Source organism: Lepus europaeus, chromosome 7 (genome assembly GCF_033115175.1).
Source record: "Lepus europaeus isolate LE1 chromosome 7, mLepTim1.pri, whole genome shotgun sequence".
NCBI lineage: Eukaryota > Metazoa > Chordata > Mammalia > Lagomorpha > Leporidae > Lepus > Lepus europaeus.
This window is the reverse complement of record NC_084833.1, coordinates 88,802,766-88,820,094: the sequence shown is the minus strand read 5'-3', so window position 1 is coordinate 88,820,094 and position 17,329 is coordinate 88,802,766. Positions and strand designations below refer to the sequence as shown.

The 17,329-nt window shown below is 37.3% G+C and overlaps 1 protein-coding gene across 1 annotated transcript in view; it reads right to left on the bottom strand.

Annotated features, from left to right (window-relative positions):
- The window catches only part of CNTN5 (contactin 5), a 549,774-nt gene that overhangs the window by 275,187 nt on the left and 257,258 nt on the right, over positions 1-17,329 (bottom strand). The window contains exons 10-12 of the mRNA XM_062197592.1: positions 17,192-17,328; positions 15,402-15,531; positions 12,917-13,067 (exon numbers count right to left, since the gene is read on the bottom strand). Coding sequence (XP_062053576.1) covers positions 12,917-13,067; positions 15,402-15,531; positions 17,192-17,328 — 418 coding nt within the window. The remainder of the gene's footprint in view (positions 1-12,916; positions 13,068-15,401; positions 15,532-17,191; position 17,329) is intronic.

Genomic DNA, 17,329 nt, shown 5'->3' with positions numbered 1-17,329 from the left:
GAATTCATGATTGTACTTTTGTGAATTCCAAATTCTCTTCCTAAAATGCCTTCTGTCATTACAAGTCAAAATCCAATTCAAGAACTATTTTACATGGCAGTTCATCCAAGAAGTGTTTCTTATCCTCCATGTACATTTTATTTTCTCTTCTTCAACTCTGAAAAAATTTTATACAGTTGAGCCATGTAAGAACTGGTTTGGATTTAGGCAGAATTGGACTCCATTTCTGCCTCTGTACTTGCTATATGCTTCAATACAGGCTAGTTCTCTGTGACATGATTACCTAAAACAGGGGTGATTCCTTATAACATCTTATTGAATACTGTAACAAAGTAATTCATATATAAAATACATAGGCTCAGGAAGTGGGACCTATTATGTTGATGGACACAGTTGTTCTATGTTAGAGGTTTCTGTATGAGCTTTATATACTTCACTGGATGGGTGTCTCTTTAGGGAGATGGGATTCTCTTTTCTAAGTATGAATTACCACAGAGTTAACTTCATTGTATGTTAAAGTTTTGTTTTCAATGAAATGGGTCAAATATTTCTGTGCCTAAATCATGAGGCTGTGACATGAGGTAAAGTGCAATTAGCACTTGCAGTTGGAAAGAGAAAGAACAAAATTAGGTGAGTACCCTGGATCCTCTAGATACAACTGAGAACACAAAATATGTATGTACAAGCCGGCGCCGTGGCTCAATAGGCTAATCCTCCACCTTGCGGCGCCAACACACCGGGTTCTAGTCCCGGTCGGGGCACCGATCCTGTCCCGGTTGCCCCTCTTCCAGGCCAGCTCTCTGCTGTGGCCCGGGAGTGCAGTGGAGGATGGCCCAAGTCCTTGGGCCCTGCACCCCATGGGAGACCAGGATAAGCACCTGGCTCCTGCCATCGGTTCAGCGCAGTGTGCCGGCCGCAACGCGCTACCGCGGCGGCCATTGGAGGGTGAACCAATGGCAAAAGGAAGACCTTTCTCTCTGTCTCTCTCTCACTGTCCACTCTGCCTGTCAAAAAAATAAAAAAATAAAAATAAATAAAAATAAAATATGTATCTACACCTTCCAACAGATACTTGTATTTATGTACATAGATTCACATATGCACACAGTATAACTTATCTAGAAGTCTATTACAGTGAAAAGAAGTAAGCCTACTACTAATAAAATCTGTATAGTTTATCTTATATGGAAATGATCTGCAGGTTGTTTCCATTGTAGTCAACATTATTTGTTCTAATTTGTAACCATCTCTCTAATTCCCATTCTGAATAAACCATAGTTAAATTAGATCATGATTTATACAAAAATTGCAAAGAAGTGACTGTGCAACTCTCAGAGGAAACTGAAAATCTCTGCTGTAAAATACTTTTTTCCTTAACATCCTCAGAATCTGCTCTCTTCACTATTTGATATTCACTGAAGAGTCACTTGGGGAGGTAGTAGGATCAGTCAGTAGCATGTACTTAGATGCTTGAATTCCCAAGTTATTTCAGATGTTGTTTGTATTAAGGACAAATTAAGATGGAAGTTGTAGTCTGGGGGCTTTTGAAAGGAAAGCCTTTAAGAGATTAATGACTTGTTCAAGTTGTGCTTATGTGGAGAGCACAACCAGGCAAGTTGTGCAGCAATTTATAGTAACTGGAATAAATGAACCATAGTTAGAAGTAGAATTTATGAACTGTTTGCTAAACTGATAATTAGCTGGAGATGTAAAGCCACAAACTTGCAGCGCCTATGGTACAACAGAGCCAGGATTACTTTGTTGTCATTTATAGCTGAAATTAACTTCCATTGGGAGTTGGGGCCTTTATATATAAAGTATATATATATATATATATATATATATATATATATATACACTTAACAATTAATAGAAAGGGGAGAGAAATTGGTAGTGAGATCAAGAGAAAGAAAAAGCTTTATCTTCAAAGATCTTCAAACCTTTTTTTTTGTAAACTTAAATTTGGTGATCAGGAACAAAGAATTTGGGATTTCCTAAGTGCATGTCTTTGAGGTGTGTGTGTGTGTGTGTATATATATATACATGTGCATACATACTTGTGCTTAGATATATCTTTTATGGGAGGCAGAGGTGAGGAGTGGGGAAGAGAGTTACCTTCCATCTGCTGGTTCACTCCCCAAATGCACAGCTGGTATAAGGCAGTTTAAACCCAGGAGCCAAGAGCTGGGAGCCAAGAGCTGTGGGATGGAGGCATCTCGAGTGGTAGCCTAACTCATTGCAATACAATGCCCATACCTAATCTTCTGTGTTTAATAGGATGTCATTACTTTGGAGACTTCTAATTTCTGTGCTCTGCAAACACACTGGTAAAAATAAAATTATTTGAAAATGTGAGTTTTCCCCCCTCCATCTCTGATTCTCATTCCAGTGTTTGGCATAGTGTGAGCACAATACTATTCACCAAATTTGAATTACGATGGGTTATTCATTCCCTAAGATGACAAAGCATAGAAAAATAATGTCGACCCATAATGGGGAAAAATGGAAATGCATAGGCCCAAAGTATTATAAACTTATTTTTCTACTTACTTTATTTTTAATATCTGATAAGTCAGTGTCAATGAACCATACAGAACCATAAATATTTCTTATAATTGGAATTACAGTCAATGACAATGAGGTCTAGTTAATCATAGTTAAGTGGGGAAGAAGAAAAATAAAAGGCAGGTGAAACTTTGGCCAATGTGTCTGCTAGTTTGATGTTGGCTCCATGATTTCCGTTTGATGGAAGGTTCATAATATTTATTGGAAGAATTTCTAAACATTTGTAAGAGGTATCTGTGGGGGGGAAGGGTATGTGTTAAAATGCCTATAAGCTAGGCAGGCATTTTTTGAGTTGAGCTGGGAAGTGGAATCCTTATCAGAAACATGGACATTAAAAGAGAATTTGTTGATATTTTCTACATGAATTGAAAGGTAATGTCAATGCTAAGTAATTTGCTTGATAGAATTATGATAGAAACATTAACTAGCACCAGTAGCATCTTAAAAAATGATTTGAAAGGTGGAGAGAAGGAGAGACAGATTTTCTTTGGCTAGTCCATTCCACAAATGGCCACAGTGACTGGGGCTGGTCCAGGTTAAGGGAGGAGCCAGGGACTCCATCCAGGTTTTCCACTTGGGCGGCAGGTGCTCAAGTATTTGTGCCATCATCTGGGGCTTTCCTAGGCACATCAGCAGGGAGCTGGATGGGAACCAGAGCAGCTTGGACTTAAACTTGCACTTCTATATTGGATAATGGCATTGTAAGCAGCAGCTTAACCAACTGTGCCATAACCTTGGCCCTGAAAAGCATGATGATGTTTGCCACTTGACAGATCTTAAGTACCTAATCTCTGGCATTGCCCCCACCAAAGAAAAAGAATGGGTACTGTATGCTTAAATTAGTCTACAAATCTAATTTTGTATTCATTTTAGTTCTATTCAGTTGCTGCATTGATGAAAGCAATGGTAGAATAAGAGAATGACCTATTTTGTGTTTCCAAAATCAAGACATTTCTCTCCTTAAAGATGTTAAAAAAAAGGTAGCAAGATGAAAAGTCTTAGCGGCAGGAAAACAGCAAGGGGGGGGGGTCCCTGGTGTAAGCAGAGCCAGCAGTTTTTTAATAGCTCTGTTAATTGCCCTCCCTTACAGCCTTTCCCTGTCCTTCCTGTTCCAATGACCTAAAAATGATTCCTTTAACATTAATATGGCCTATACCATTTTACCGGCAAATTGGACTGGTAGCTGTGCATATGCTATGCTTCTGCCCAATGTAGACATTATTAGTGGAGATACCCCTGTCCCGATTCCTTCCTTCGATTATATTGCAGGAAGACAAAAACGAGCTGTACAATTCATTCCTATATTGGCTACGTTGGGAATTTCCACAGCTATGGTTACAGGATCCGCAGGACTGGGAGTTGCGGTCCAAAACTATAAAGATTTGTCCCAACAACTTATTAATGATGTACAATCCCTATCCTCCACCCTTCAGGACCTCCAAGACCAAATCGATTCCCTAGCGGAAGTGGTCTTACAAAACTGTAGGGGCTTAGACTTGCTTGCCACCGAACAAGGAGGTATTTGTTTGGCTTTGTAGGAAAAGTGCTGTTTTTATGCTAACAAGTCCGGCATAGTTCGCGACGATCTGAAGCATCGCCGCCATGCCATGGCTAAAAATCCCCTGTGGACAGGATTCAATGGACTGCTTCCTTACTTGCTACCACTTCTAGGCCCCATTGCTGGTTTGCTTGTTACACTATCTGTGGGTCCTTGTATTTTTAATAAGCTGATGTGGTTTGTTCGTGAACGCCTTTCAACCGTTCAGGCTCAGAGCGCTAAAAACCGCGGAATCTAGCCTGTAAATTTTAGGATTAAAATTTGTACAAAAACAAAAAGGGGGGAATGAAGGACTTCTGAAAATTTACCTGCTAAAAAAACTAGGAAGTTTCAAGAAAGGTCAGTTAGTTTCTGGGAAACTGCAACTTAGCAGATAACAGGGAATAGCAGTTTGGAAACCCCCCTTGTGCAATGGTTAAGATAAGTAAAACTGATGTGTACTGAGATAAGCAGGAATGCTGTATACTAAGATAAGTGAAATTACTGTAAACAAAAATCCCCTTCCCCTTTGTATTCACTTGCTTAAGATAACTTTGTCGTTTTTGCCTTTAAATACTGCCTGTAACCCTCGTCCAGTACCTCACTCTCTCAGGAGGGAGGGGTCTGTTTTGCGCAAAACGTAAATAAAGCCGCCTCTTGCATTTGCAAAAAAAAAAAAAAAAAAAAAAAAGTCCCTTAAGTTCAAATCATATTAATTAACTGAATCATAGTATTAAAAATATATGCCATTTGGATGCCGGTTCTGTCCCAGTTGCTCCTCTTCCAGTCCAGCTCTCTGCTGTGGCCCAGGAAGGCAGTGGAGGATGGCCCAAGTGCTTGGGCCCTGCACCCGTGTGGGAGACCAGGAGAAGCATCTGGCTCCTGGCTTCGGATGGCTGCAGCGCACCGGCCATAGCAGCCATTTGGGGGGTGAACCAATTGAAGGAAGACCTCTCTCTCTCTCTCTCTCTCTCTCTCTCTCAATATCTAACTCTGCTTGTCAAAAAATATATATGCCATTTAACTTTTCCAAGAAAGTTTATACTGAGACAGGCATTATGGCTTAGCATGTAAAGATGCCGCTTGTGATGTCAGCATCCCATATTGTCCTGGATGCTCCACTTTTTTTAAAGATTTTATTTATTTATTTGAGAGGTAGAGTTACAGACAGTGAGAGGGAGAGACAGAGAGATAGGTCTTCCTTCTGTTGGTTCACTCCCCAAAGGCTGCAATGGCTGGAGCTGCGCTGATCCGAAGCCAGGACCCAGGAGCTCCTTCCGGGTCTCCCACGTGGGTGCAGGGACCCAAGGATGTGGGCCATCTTCTATTGCTTTCCCAGGTCATAGCAGAGATCTGGACTGTAAGGGGGCAGCCGGGACTAGAACTGGTGTCCATATGGGGTGTCAGCACTGCAGGCAGAGGATTAATCTACTGCTCCAAGGCTCCTGCCCCTGCTCCACTTCTTAAAAAAAAAAAAAAAATATATATATATATATAAAATATATATATAAAATATAAATAAATATATATAATTCATTTGAAGGGCAGAGTTAAAGAGAGCGGTCTTTACAATCTGCTGGTTCACTCCCCAAATGGGCACAATGACTAGGGCTGAGCCAGGCCGAAACCAGGAGCTTCTTCCTGGTCTCCCACGTGGGAAAGGGAGCCCTAGTGCTTAGGCCCTCTACTGCTGCATTCCCAGGTGCATTAGCAGGGAGCTGGATTAGAAGTGGAACAGCCAGAACTCGTACTGGTGTCCGTATATGATGCTGGCACTCCAGGCAGTGGCTTAACCCACTGTGCCACAGTGCCAGCCCCAGTGGCTGCTCCATTTCTAATCCAGCTTCCAGCTAATACAGTAGCACAAGATGGCCCAAGTACTTGGGCCCCTGCTGACTTTGTGGAAAGATCTGGATGAAGCTTCTGGCTTTGGTCTGGCTCAGTCTTGGCCATTGCAACTGCGTGAGGAGTGAAGTGGTGGATGGAATATTCCTCTGTCTCTCCCACTTTCTCTGTAACTCTCAATTTTTTAAAAAAATTTCCTTAAATTTTTAGTGTATGTAAACCTTTCTTATGATTATAAAAATAGTATAAAATAGAAAATCATATAATTTAAAAATTTTCATAAATCATCTCAAAACATATGAACTATTGCTTCAGTCATTTCCAGTATTGTTAATGTATTTTTGTGCATGCATGAATATTCTCTTCAAATAAGTTTTTGGATGTTTATACAATATTTCCTCAGTTGATAAGTCCTTTTGCCATTGCCCTTAAATATGCATCAAAACATAATTTCAAGTAACTATAGTGTTCTACCACATAAACACACACAGACAGACATGAGGGTCCTTTAAAAAGTTCATAGAAAATGTTCACAATTATAATGATATGCATGGCTTCAAAAATGTTTTTGCACCAAAATTTTAATTCCATTTCCCACAAACCTTTTGAAGTATCATGGGTGTGTGTGTATGCAAGCCTTTTTTTGACTTTTCTTACATAGCTATCTTTGTACCATCATTTAGAATGTTTTCAGATTTTTTTTGGGGGGGGGAAGCACTGATATTTGTGTGAAGGTATTAAAAATAATTCATGGAAAATAGTTTATTTTGATGCAAAAAGTTTTTGAAATTCTTGCCCTTAGGATTCTTCAAAAAGTTCATGAAAACATCTATATAATAGAAACAATATATGTGGATTTCACAATTTTTGGCACCAAAATAAGCTTATCTTTAATTTCATTTTTCCATGATCTTTTGAAATATGCTTGTATATACATGCTTAAATGCATATATGTAAATCATTTTTGTACTGTACCCATCCTTGGTGAGTATAGGGGTGTTTGCTTTACACTATCTTGGGCTCCAATGTCCTGGTTTTGCAATTGGAAACGTTCTTGGTTTCCTTGCCTCCTTTTGTTACCCTCTCAGTTCCCAGGGTCTGCTCTTCCAACATGGATTTTCAAGACAGTTGGTGCAATATTTCAAGTCAAATAACCAGTGACTATGAGGTCCCCTGCATTGCTCAGCTAGACAGAGGTTAGGGGCTTGTTTACTCCCATCCTTTCATCCTTATGATTGTGTATAGGCAAAGTTAGTACTGGACAATTGGAAATAATCAACATTCCTTCTTTGTCCAGAAGCAGAGCATAGAATTATGCAATTTCCATAATTCATGGGTTTTGGCATCCTTCTCTGTTTCTCTGTTATTGACATGGTTATTTACTTACCAATCACTTCAAATGCTAAGATTTATGTCCTTTCACCCCATGGCTGGATTCATAGTTAATGAAATTATCTTGGATTAACATTTATGGGTTAGAGTGGGGAGAGTAACACTTTGCTACTTTAAAATGTGACTTTCGTGGTAGGTGTATTCAAGCCAACCTTTGAAGTGAGGCCGATTTCTGGATTTAGTAGTTATGGGCATAAAGCAGAGGTTAGTGGGAAAATCTCTTTTCTGGCTTCTTAAGACTTTGTTGTCTCAGGGGTCTAGACTTGAACAAACCATTATTTTATAATTTTGTTCATTTTTTTCTTGATGGAGTGACTCCTCCTAGAAGATAATAATTTTTTCACCTATATTTTTAATATCCAATGCTGCTATGAGTTTGCATTTTCTGTTTCATGCTCTGATTAGCCTTATAAAGGTGAGATGAGGGTGAATCAAGAGCCTTATGCAATTAGCTTTCACTGAAACCAGAAAGTCAGCATCCTAGCTCCACAAGAATGAAGGGAAGGCCATTTCCTCCTCATTACCTCAAGCTTAGTGGACCTATGGAACAGCAAGTGGCCATCTCTGAGTGATAACACATCATATAGTGTCAGCAGTTCATTAGTGTTAAATGTTATGAAGTCAGATATCAACCTTCTCTTCCCTTAGTTAAGCAGTGTCATTTGATTTCCCTTGAAAACATAGATTTTAATTTACAGAAAGTCAGATGATACATTCTTGATATATGAATGCTCATTTTCCCTCATTATACGATTTCTTAGACCCTGAAAAAACCATGATACCTAGGGTCTACATTGTTTTATGTTCTTAATATGTAGAAGACATAGCCATTGCGGAAGCAACAAAACAGCTTGTTCATTAGCAAACACAGCATGTAGGTGGAAACAAAGGGACAGAAACAAGACCCTAATTATACCCATGAATTCCTCTTCTTCCTGAGAAAAAATAAGACCATGCTTTCTTCTCAGTTCCAGTGTCCTTTAGGGCTTTTACAAAGAATGTATTTTCCCATATGGCTGTGAATCAGTTGGTGAGCTTGATCATTGTTGCCTAATAAACACAACATGAATTCCCATTAGAAGTCAACTAATGGGCACTTCAAGTGCAATTTTCTATGTGTGTTAAATGGGGAAGTTGAAAACGTTGCTGCTCTGAAGCTCCTTTGATAGGAATGGGAATATTACAATGGAACTTGGAAAAGCCTTTGCTGAGATTACTGTCCCATAAAAGAAAAATTACTCAATCATAGTGCTCCTTCCTAGAACAATAACTAATTTTTGGATTTATAATTTTTAAGCACCCATTTGTGTTACAGTCTATTATCTCTGTAACTCTACTCTGCCTCTTAGGAATGAACACTGGCACTTGAAAATTTCAGTGAATTTAATAATTGTGAATAATTTTTAAAAACATGGCATTTTCTATGAGTTTTAATGGAAGCTTACATATGAGCCAATGGAAAGAAAATAAAATCTGCCTTTACCAGGAATTTTTTTTCATTGTAGCCAAATTTGTCTTTGTCCAAAGTAAGTACAAGAAATTTCACATGCAATCATGAAGACTTAATATTTGTGCACTGCTGGAGTGCTGCTGGATGATTATACTCTAACAAAAGTTAATGGCCAAGTAATGGAGATAATGAGCTGAAGTGAAAATCCGATATGAGTTTGATGAGCAGAACATTCTGAACAAGAGTATACTAGAGGAGAAAATCCCTATGGAACATTTTAATTCCTAGTACTAGAGTTTTTGAGTTTTAGTATGAAAATGGACATGATTGATAAAGAAACCTACATCAGTATGTGCTAGTGATCTTCAAAAATCAGGGACAAAACCTGGAGATACTCTAAAGAAAGAGTACAAAATACCTTTAAAAGATCTCCTACTCCTCATATGCAATCTCCTATCTGTGCATAGTCTATAAAGCTGATCATGGAACAAGTCTATATTCAGCCTACTAGTATAGAAACCAAAGATTTCAAACTATGAGTGGGTAGAGATGAGAGTGGCAGTCAGGAATAGGTGATGAGAAGTGTAGGTTTGGGGCATCTGTAGACAGAGAATGGCAATTGGGGAAGATAAATCAATGATTAAAAAATTTATAACACAGACTTCTATGGGCTCAGCAAATAGTTTAAGCCTCCTTCACTTAGACACAGAGTGGAAAGGGAAATGGATATAATTTCCAAACTAATAATAGAGGTTGATGCCAGTATTCCCAAGACTCAGAGGATGCTGGCCTCACATCACCGTTACCATCAACGCCATCATCACAGGTAATACCCGCTGAATGCATCACATGCCATCCACTACCCAGTGTATTTTACATACAAAATTTCATTGTATTTTCAGAAATCAGTGAGATTAATCTTTTAAAATCCAATTTTATAAGCAAAGGGATAATAGATAAACTATTACAGTCTCAGTCTCGGGATAAGCAGGGCAACTGAGTGTTGTTTTTCTAAACTGGTACAGATGGTTAAAATGTATTGCTTTGCAGATCATAAATGCTATAAACTTATGAGCAGTAATAATTTGTAGTGTGATTCATTGGAGTAGTTCATATTGATCATTCTGTGATTTAAACAACTTATCTGTGATATAAATAACACAACTATAAACAACTCATACGCTCTTACGTAATCCATTTTCTTATGTATTTTAGGTGTATGTTCCAGGGCCTAATGAAGTATTTCATAATATATCAGGGGCAACTTAATCAGATTTTTTTTCTAAAAGTCATGTTATATTCCAGCTATTTTAACATATTAAAATTCTGGATAGTGATTTTTGTCTTTCCTTAGTAAAAATAAGTATGTAAAAGAGTATTTTGAAGGTTTCTTTCCTAAGCAAACCTAGAAGATTCTATCAAAATATAGCAGAAAATAGTAAGCCAGATCATGATTAGGCTCTTTGCTGAAAAAGCATTTAACTATCACCTTCAGTAGTTCTAACATTATATTTACAGTTGATAGTACAGGTCAGTTAAATTTAAATTCAAATTCACCTTTGTGAGTATGACATGTTTTCAAATGATTAGATTACAGTTTTCTCTGCAATTAAAATTCTTTTTATCCCATTGTTCTGAATATATATTATATACTTTGAAAGTAAATGACACAGTGCTCTGATTAAAATGTTCTTCTGCATAATAGTACTTTAATTTATTCCTCCTAATATAATACTATTATCTGTTTTCTCAAAATGGCAATTTCCAGTTCCTTGGAAAGATTTACAATCATTTCTTTGGCGTGAGCCTAAAATAATTGCACAAATCATTAATCAAAAAAGGAAATTCATATAACATATTTGTTGCATTTGCATGTTGGATGAGTGATAAATATTTCATATGGATTATTATGAATAGTATATATATATATATATTTATGCTCCAAAAAAATAAAGCCTGAGTTGCATATGGACCTCTAAAAAATACATGTCAGAAAACATTGCTGTATTCATAGTTTTTGACACTTCCATTTCTGTTTAGATTTACATTTGCAGCTTCTATAAAATGGTTGGTATGCTTCCCAGGAGGAGTCACCTAAAACTTCCAGAAGAAAATAATCATTGTAACTGATATCCTGCTTTAAGGGATGTACAATAAACACATTTGAAATTTTAAGTTTCATGTTTCTGCTAATATTTGTAGAATGTGCAGCTCAATTATTATGTCATATTCATGAAATTCTGTCTTTTGCTATTTAAATCATAGCCTCTTATTTTGATGTCTTATTTAGGTAGCCAAGTAGGTTGTATCTTTAATAAAATTTCCCTGTTGAGTTTAAGGGTAAAAACACACTATGTATTTTGGCTTTGTTATCAAATAAAGCCAGTTAATGTATCAAAACTTATAGATCAGGGTAGGCAGAATGCTAACCAAATTTGGCTGATTTGGTTTATTTGAATAAATATTTTTTTTTTGCACTACATTCTACTTCCTGAGCAACACTTTGACCAGTATCAACATCTGGAAAATGAGGGATCTGAGATTAGGTCAGTATATTTCTCTCACTAGCCCAAGGGGTTAGTGTAAGAAACCTAGGAAATTCACAAACTGCATTTTTCAACCTCTGGAAAATAAAAATTTTATTGTCCTTTATTTTAATAGAAATCTCATTGTTACTTGTCTCAATACTTTTGCAAAAGTGATGTAACCTAAGTTTTTAAACTCATGATACGAGATCTGTAAATAGTGGATGAACAGTCTTATAGTGAGCTGAAATAAATAGGATAAGGCATAGATAGTACTTACACACATAAAACAAAGTAATACATTTCAAATAGAATGGATTATGCTCATAAAACCTGTGTATATTTTGAATACATTGTAAAATTTGTTAATACTTTCAGGAAAAATGATGACCCTAAGCAATGTAACTTGTTATGCAACAAAAATGATTTTCTTCTGTTTTAATCAGATGTGTGCATGATTCTGCCTGTTGGATTTATGTGAGCATCAATGGGAAAAAAAAACACCCAAGCATTCTTTGATTAATTCAACCATAGGAAACACTGATCTTGGAATTTTTGCTTAAGCCTTCCACTAAGAAACCTTTTCTTTCAAAACAAGATGTGCATTATGAACTATCCTGTTCCCATATGATCACCCATTCCAGGCAGCTTAGATCCTTGGGTCTGAACTGAACAAAATCATTCCATAAATTATTTCATCTGTCACAGACAATTCAATTCAAGGTTTTTCAGACTTGATGAGAAACAAAAATGCTTTACGGAAACTTTCCAAAATATTGCAAAGTTACTTAAGGATTGTTCAAATAGACCCTTAGTCCTGACCTAAATTATTTTTACAGATTTGTTTCTCCATATCTAAGTAAAACTCCTTATATATCTAACAAAAACTGAAACTCTTAAAAGCATAATAATATTATGTTGTCAAAGCTGAATCACCATTTTGAAATACCAGTATGGTAATTACTAGTATAGCGTGGAACTATTGAACTTGGCATACACAGATTGCAATATGATTCTGAATCTCTCATCAGTGTTCTACATTTATACTCCCATGATAGCCTTTGGCTTTTACATGCCAAATACAAATGTTTACATGTTCAGCATTCCTCTGTATGTCTCTTATTTGCCCATGGCAATCCAAAGTAATCCTATTCTATTTGCCTCAACATGATTGAAGACAAAAAGGTAAACACCAGTAATAGGTAATACATGCACAAACTTCATCAAAAGGTGATTATCCATTAGATGCAGAATATGTTTTCATTATTTAACAGTATTTTAAAAAATTATAGATAACCACTGGACCCCCAGAACTATAGACTTCAAATGAACAGCAAAAAATAATCTAATGAAAGTATCTGCTCTTTATAAACTAGTAAATTTACCAATTGGTACTAAAATCCCATGGAGGCAAACAAGTCTGATCATATTGAATTAGAAATTTGAGTTCTCTTAAAATGATTACATATGGAAAATCATAGTTCGGTTTATGAAGTACATCTCACAATTACTCTCAAACTCTTTCCTATACACTCTGCATCTGCAACACAACCTCAAAAAAGTCGAATGCTGAGGGTTTGAATTATGAAATAGATTTCTAACCTTTTGTTTTCCCTAACTGCTTTGTCTCCTTTCTTCCAGGAGATGGTTGGTTTTGGAGAGCCTTGGGGTTTGCACTCTATTTCGACTTCTCGGCCTTTAGTCACAATGATGGTTTTCTTTAGTTGATTCGGTGCAAAAGTGGGAGCTGAAGCTATTAAAGAGAAAATGATAATTTTAAAAGAAGCAATGACAGTATCAGAGTTTGCAACCTCTTCTTCTGGGATACATGTCTCAAATCTTAGAATAAGACACTTTACTGGCTGTCGTTATATTGAGATGATGGCTTTTATGCAATGTAAAAAGTGGCATGCTTAGTTATGATTACCAGCTTCAGCTGTGAGCATAATGAATGATGTGGGCAAAAGGCCAAGGGGTCCACTAAGGGAGTCTCTTTGTGGTTTCTTTGGAAAGGTGGAGGTTACCTATGCAGAGGATAAGCCTGTCTCCTCCACTTCCTATTTGTGAATGTGGTTTCTTTCTCTTTTTTATTTAAAGAATATTTATTTGAAAGAGTTACAAATAGAGAGGAAGATCTTCCATTACTAGCTTACTGCCCAGATGACTCCAACAGCCAGGGCTGGACCAAGTTGAAGCCAGGAGCTTCCTCTGGGTTTCCCACAGGGTGACAGAGGCTCAAACACTTGGGATAGTCTCCATTCCTTTACCCACACTATTAGCAGGGAGCTGGATTGGAAGTAGAGTGCCTGGGACATGAACTGGCCCCCATATGGGATGCCAGTGACCTATCTTAATTCATATTTTACTTTTATGTTATATAAAATTGAATCTAGTTTTAATGAAAATATATTTTTAATATAAAGTTGCTGAAATCTAAATTTTATAATCATTGCAGTTACATACTTGTCTGATAACTTATTAGTACTGCTTTTAATAAAATTTTTGACTCTGTATGATATGTCTAAATTGTCTGAGATGTTTATATCAACTGACCAATTCCAGGGTATTTCTTAAGAGTTTCATGTCCAAAATATACCAATACAAGGCACAACAAGATTTAAAAAAGTTAGTGGATATATTTATAAAGATGTGTTAAGAGATTAGGGGAGGATGACACTGCAGCTCACTAGGCTAATCCTCTGACTGCAGTGCCGGCACCCCGGGTTCTAGTCCCAGTTGGGCCATCCGATTCTGTCCCGGTTGTTCCTCTTCCAGTCCAGCTCTCTGCTGTGGCCCGGGAAGGCAGTGGAAGATGGCCCAAGTGCTTGGGCCCTGCACCCGCATGGGAGACCAGGAGGAAGCACCTGGTTCCTGGCTTCGGATCGGCATAGTGCGCTGGCCGTAGCGGCCATTTGGGGTGTGAACCAACGGAAGGAAGACCTTTCTTTCTGTCTCTCAATCTCTCACTGTCTAACTCTGCCTGTCAAAGAAAAAAAAAGAGATTAGGGGAAATGAAGGGATTCATGGGGAGATTTCAGGTAACATTTTTAGTTGCCTATTGGAAATAGAATTTATCAAAGGTAATTTGAAAATGTATAGTAAATGTGTTTCTGGATGAACCATTAACAGTTGAGAGGCTAAGTCAAATTTTTAGTTCAGAAATATTTATGTGTAATTCAATAAGAAAGTGCATTTATATTTGATGGCTTAGTAGATAAGAAACGAACATGAAATGTTGTATGTATTTGACGAAGTTTTTTGAAATGTAGAGAAAGTTCAAATTAAATAGATGGTTTATTATATTTAGCTGGTGTGGGAGTGGTGGGTTCTCATATTCTTGAGATCTCTGGTGTTTTGTCAATGTTATGTTTTGCAAATTGAACTGATGAGTGCAAAGCATACTTGGGCTTTTGCCTACTCTAGGGAGACAGTGAGTTAAGATCATACAAATATCTGTCTTTAAATTTGGGATGGTAGTTTACAAAGATTATGAAATCAGATGGCAAAAAATTAAAATCCATTCCAGAGGTTCAGATTTCCATCCTGGGTAGTTTATTCTGGATCAGTTCTTTCTGCTAGTGCCCAGTTTACCTTTATATGAAGGGTGTAAGCCTATGAGCCTGGCCTCAGGAAACCTTTCCTTATTATTGTAAGGATGATATGGGATTATGCCCCTTGAGAAGAGGGTGATTAGCCTCAGAGTCCTGCTGTTCAGGTAGGCAGGAGTTACTTGGGGGAATGTTCAACATCAGTATGGGAACTGGGACAGGCTGCTAGAATTCTGCATTTTGATCCTCTCCAGGTACTTTCTCTGAAACTTAATATATATGATTTTTAAAATGTCATGGAAAGGTCATCATATCACCCTTTTAGGGTTAATGTTAGAAAAAAGTATATACCCCCTCTCCAAACACTATGGGAGAAGCTTCATGTAATGTAAACCTGTATATCAGCAAGACATGGTATTTCTTTTCAAGTCAGGAAGTTGGTTTTTAAAATTGCACCATAAAACTTCAATATTTATAACAATTAGAGCATGCAAAGAAGTGACCCTACTTTCGCAGTTATATACTTAGAAATTGCATACCTAGAATCTTCAGCTCTGCGCTGGCATAAATGGCTCCGTACTTATTTTCAGCTAAACATTGATACATTCCAGCATCTGATTGATTAACACTGTGGATCATCAGTACTCCATTAACCATCTCAACCCTGCTCTGTAATGGAATAAAAAAAGTGAGATCTAGAAAGTAAACAAATGATAGTTTTTAGGTTACTCCCCTAAATCAAGGGGTAAAAAGCCTCCAATTCAGGTGTATTGACAGCACACATTTACTGTTGATTATTTTATTAGGTTTACTAGAAATCATAACTATATTTTCATTCTTCTGAGTTTTACTGCTTTGTTTTAAAACAAAGTCACCTATGTTGGTGCACTAGTTAAGCTTGTGAATTACCACCATCAGATAATGCTTTTATTTGAATTCCTTTGACAAAGGAGATATAGAGGTTCACCTGGTGGAAAAAGTGGGGATTTGTAGACATGAGGTCAAGGTTAAAATAGGCTAGGTCATAAAAACACCCCTTTATTATGTTGATCTGATCAGAAGTTGGAATTTTTCTCTCACTTCCCAAGACACACACACACACACACACTCACACACACTCTAACTTGCTTACAGCTGGAATCTGTATAAAATTATTAAATGAAAGTGCAAGAAGAAACTTAATATGGAAGACAGAAAATTGCAGATGTGCTGATAAAATAAGATCAAGGTCACAATTCAAAAAAAATGTAAAATATGGTTAGACAAGCAGGTGTCTTGTTAATACCACCCTAGTCATTTTTTTAAAATTTCTGAGCAATGCTTTATTCATTAACAGAGAGGCCAAGAAATTTGATGATTTTTCCTACGCAAATTATCTGCCAGAGGAATTTCTGTTACTTGGATGCTAAGAATAAAAAACATAAGCAGCATAGCTCATTCTCAAGGTTTATCTGGAAGCTCAAGGAGAATTGGAACGAGTCTATGAACGGTTATTTTAGGTTATCCACCTCCCACTTCACAGGTATTCTGAGTAGTCCTTTCCAATTGTTTTGGGATATGGCATGTTGTCTTGACCTAACTGATTTTAAAATAAAGGAATGTGGAAGCTGTATGTCACAGGATAGGATCTGACTCAATCTCTTCCTTTTAAAAGGAACAAACTGAAGTCCAAGGTAAGAGGTCCTAGGACAGTGGAGGACCTGTCCCAGCCTCTCACCTTTACATGCTTTCCCTCTATTATGCCCATAAATAAGGAGCAATTTCTCCTCTGTCCTCCCTCCTATGAAGATGCCAGTTAAGGAAAACAGAAAATTATTAGTTATTTTGAAATTCAATAGTAACTGATTTATTTTGAAATCCAGTACAAAAGTAATTGGCTTTAAGAACATGCAGATTTCCTGCAAAGAGATATATTCAGTCTCTGGAGGCAGGATGTCACAGAGAGAACCTATTCAGGACACAGGAGGCTAAGATTCTTTTCCAGTGTGTGTTACTAGATGTGCAACCCTGGGCAAGTCACTTCACTTTTAGGGATCAAACCCATCATCTGCAAAGTGATAGCAACAGTTTACATGATATTCAAAGGTCAATGGGAAATGCGTCTGTGATAGTGGTATTTCCCAAGATTGTATAGAGTTGAAAAGATCTTAAATGTATTACTAAAACCATGAGATAATTAAAAACTTCAGATACTTATAATGTTTTATTTCAAATACATTAAGAGGCAGAAGTAGGAAGTGACTTTGAATAAAACTAAAAGAGCCTACTGTGTCCTCTGTGACATTCTGCTAAAATTACACAGGAGCAGATTAATAGTGCCCTACAATACCTGAGGTGAGAGGGGTGCTCCATTTTTCAGCCAACGAAACGTGGGTCTGGGTTTTCCAGTAGCCTTACATTCCCATCGGAGAGGGCTCCCACTGTCCAACTGAGTGTCATTCAGCTTTTCCACCCAGTGAGGGTAGGC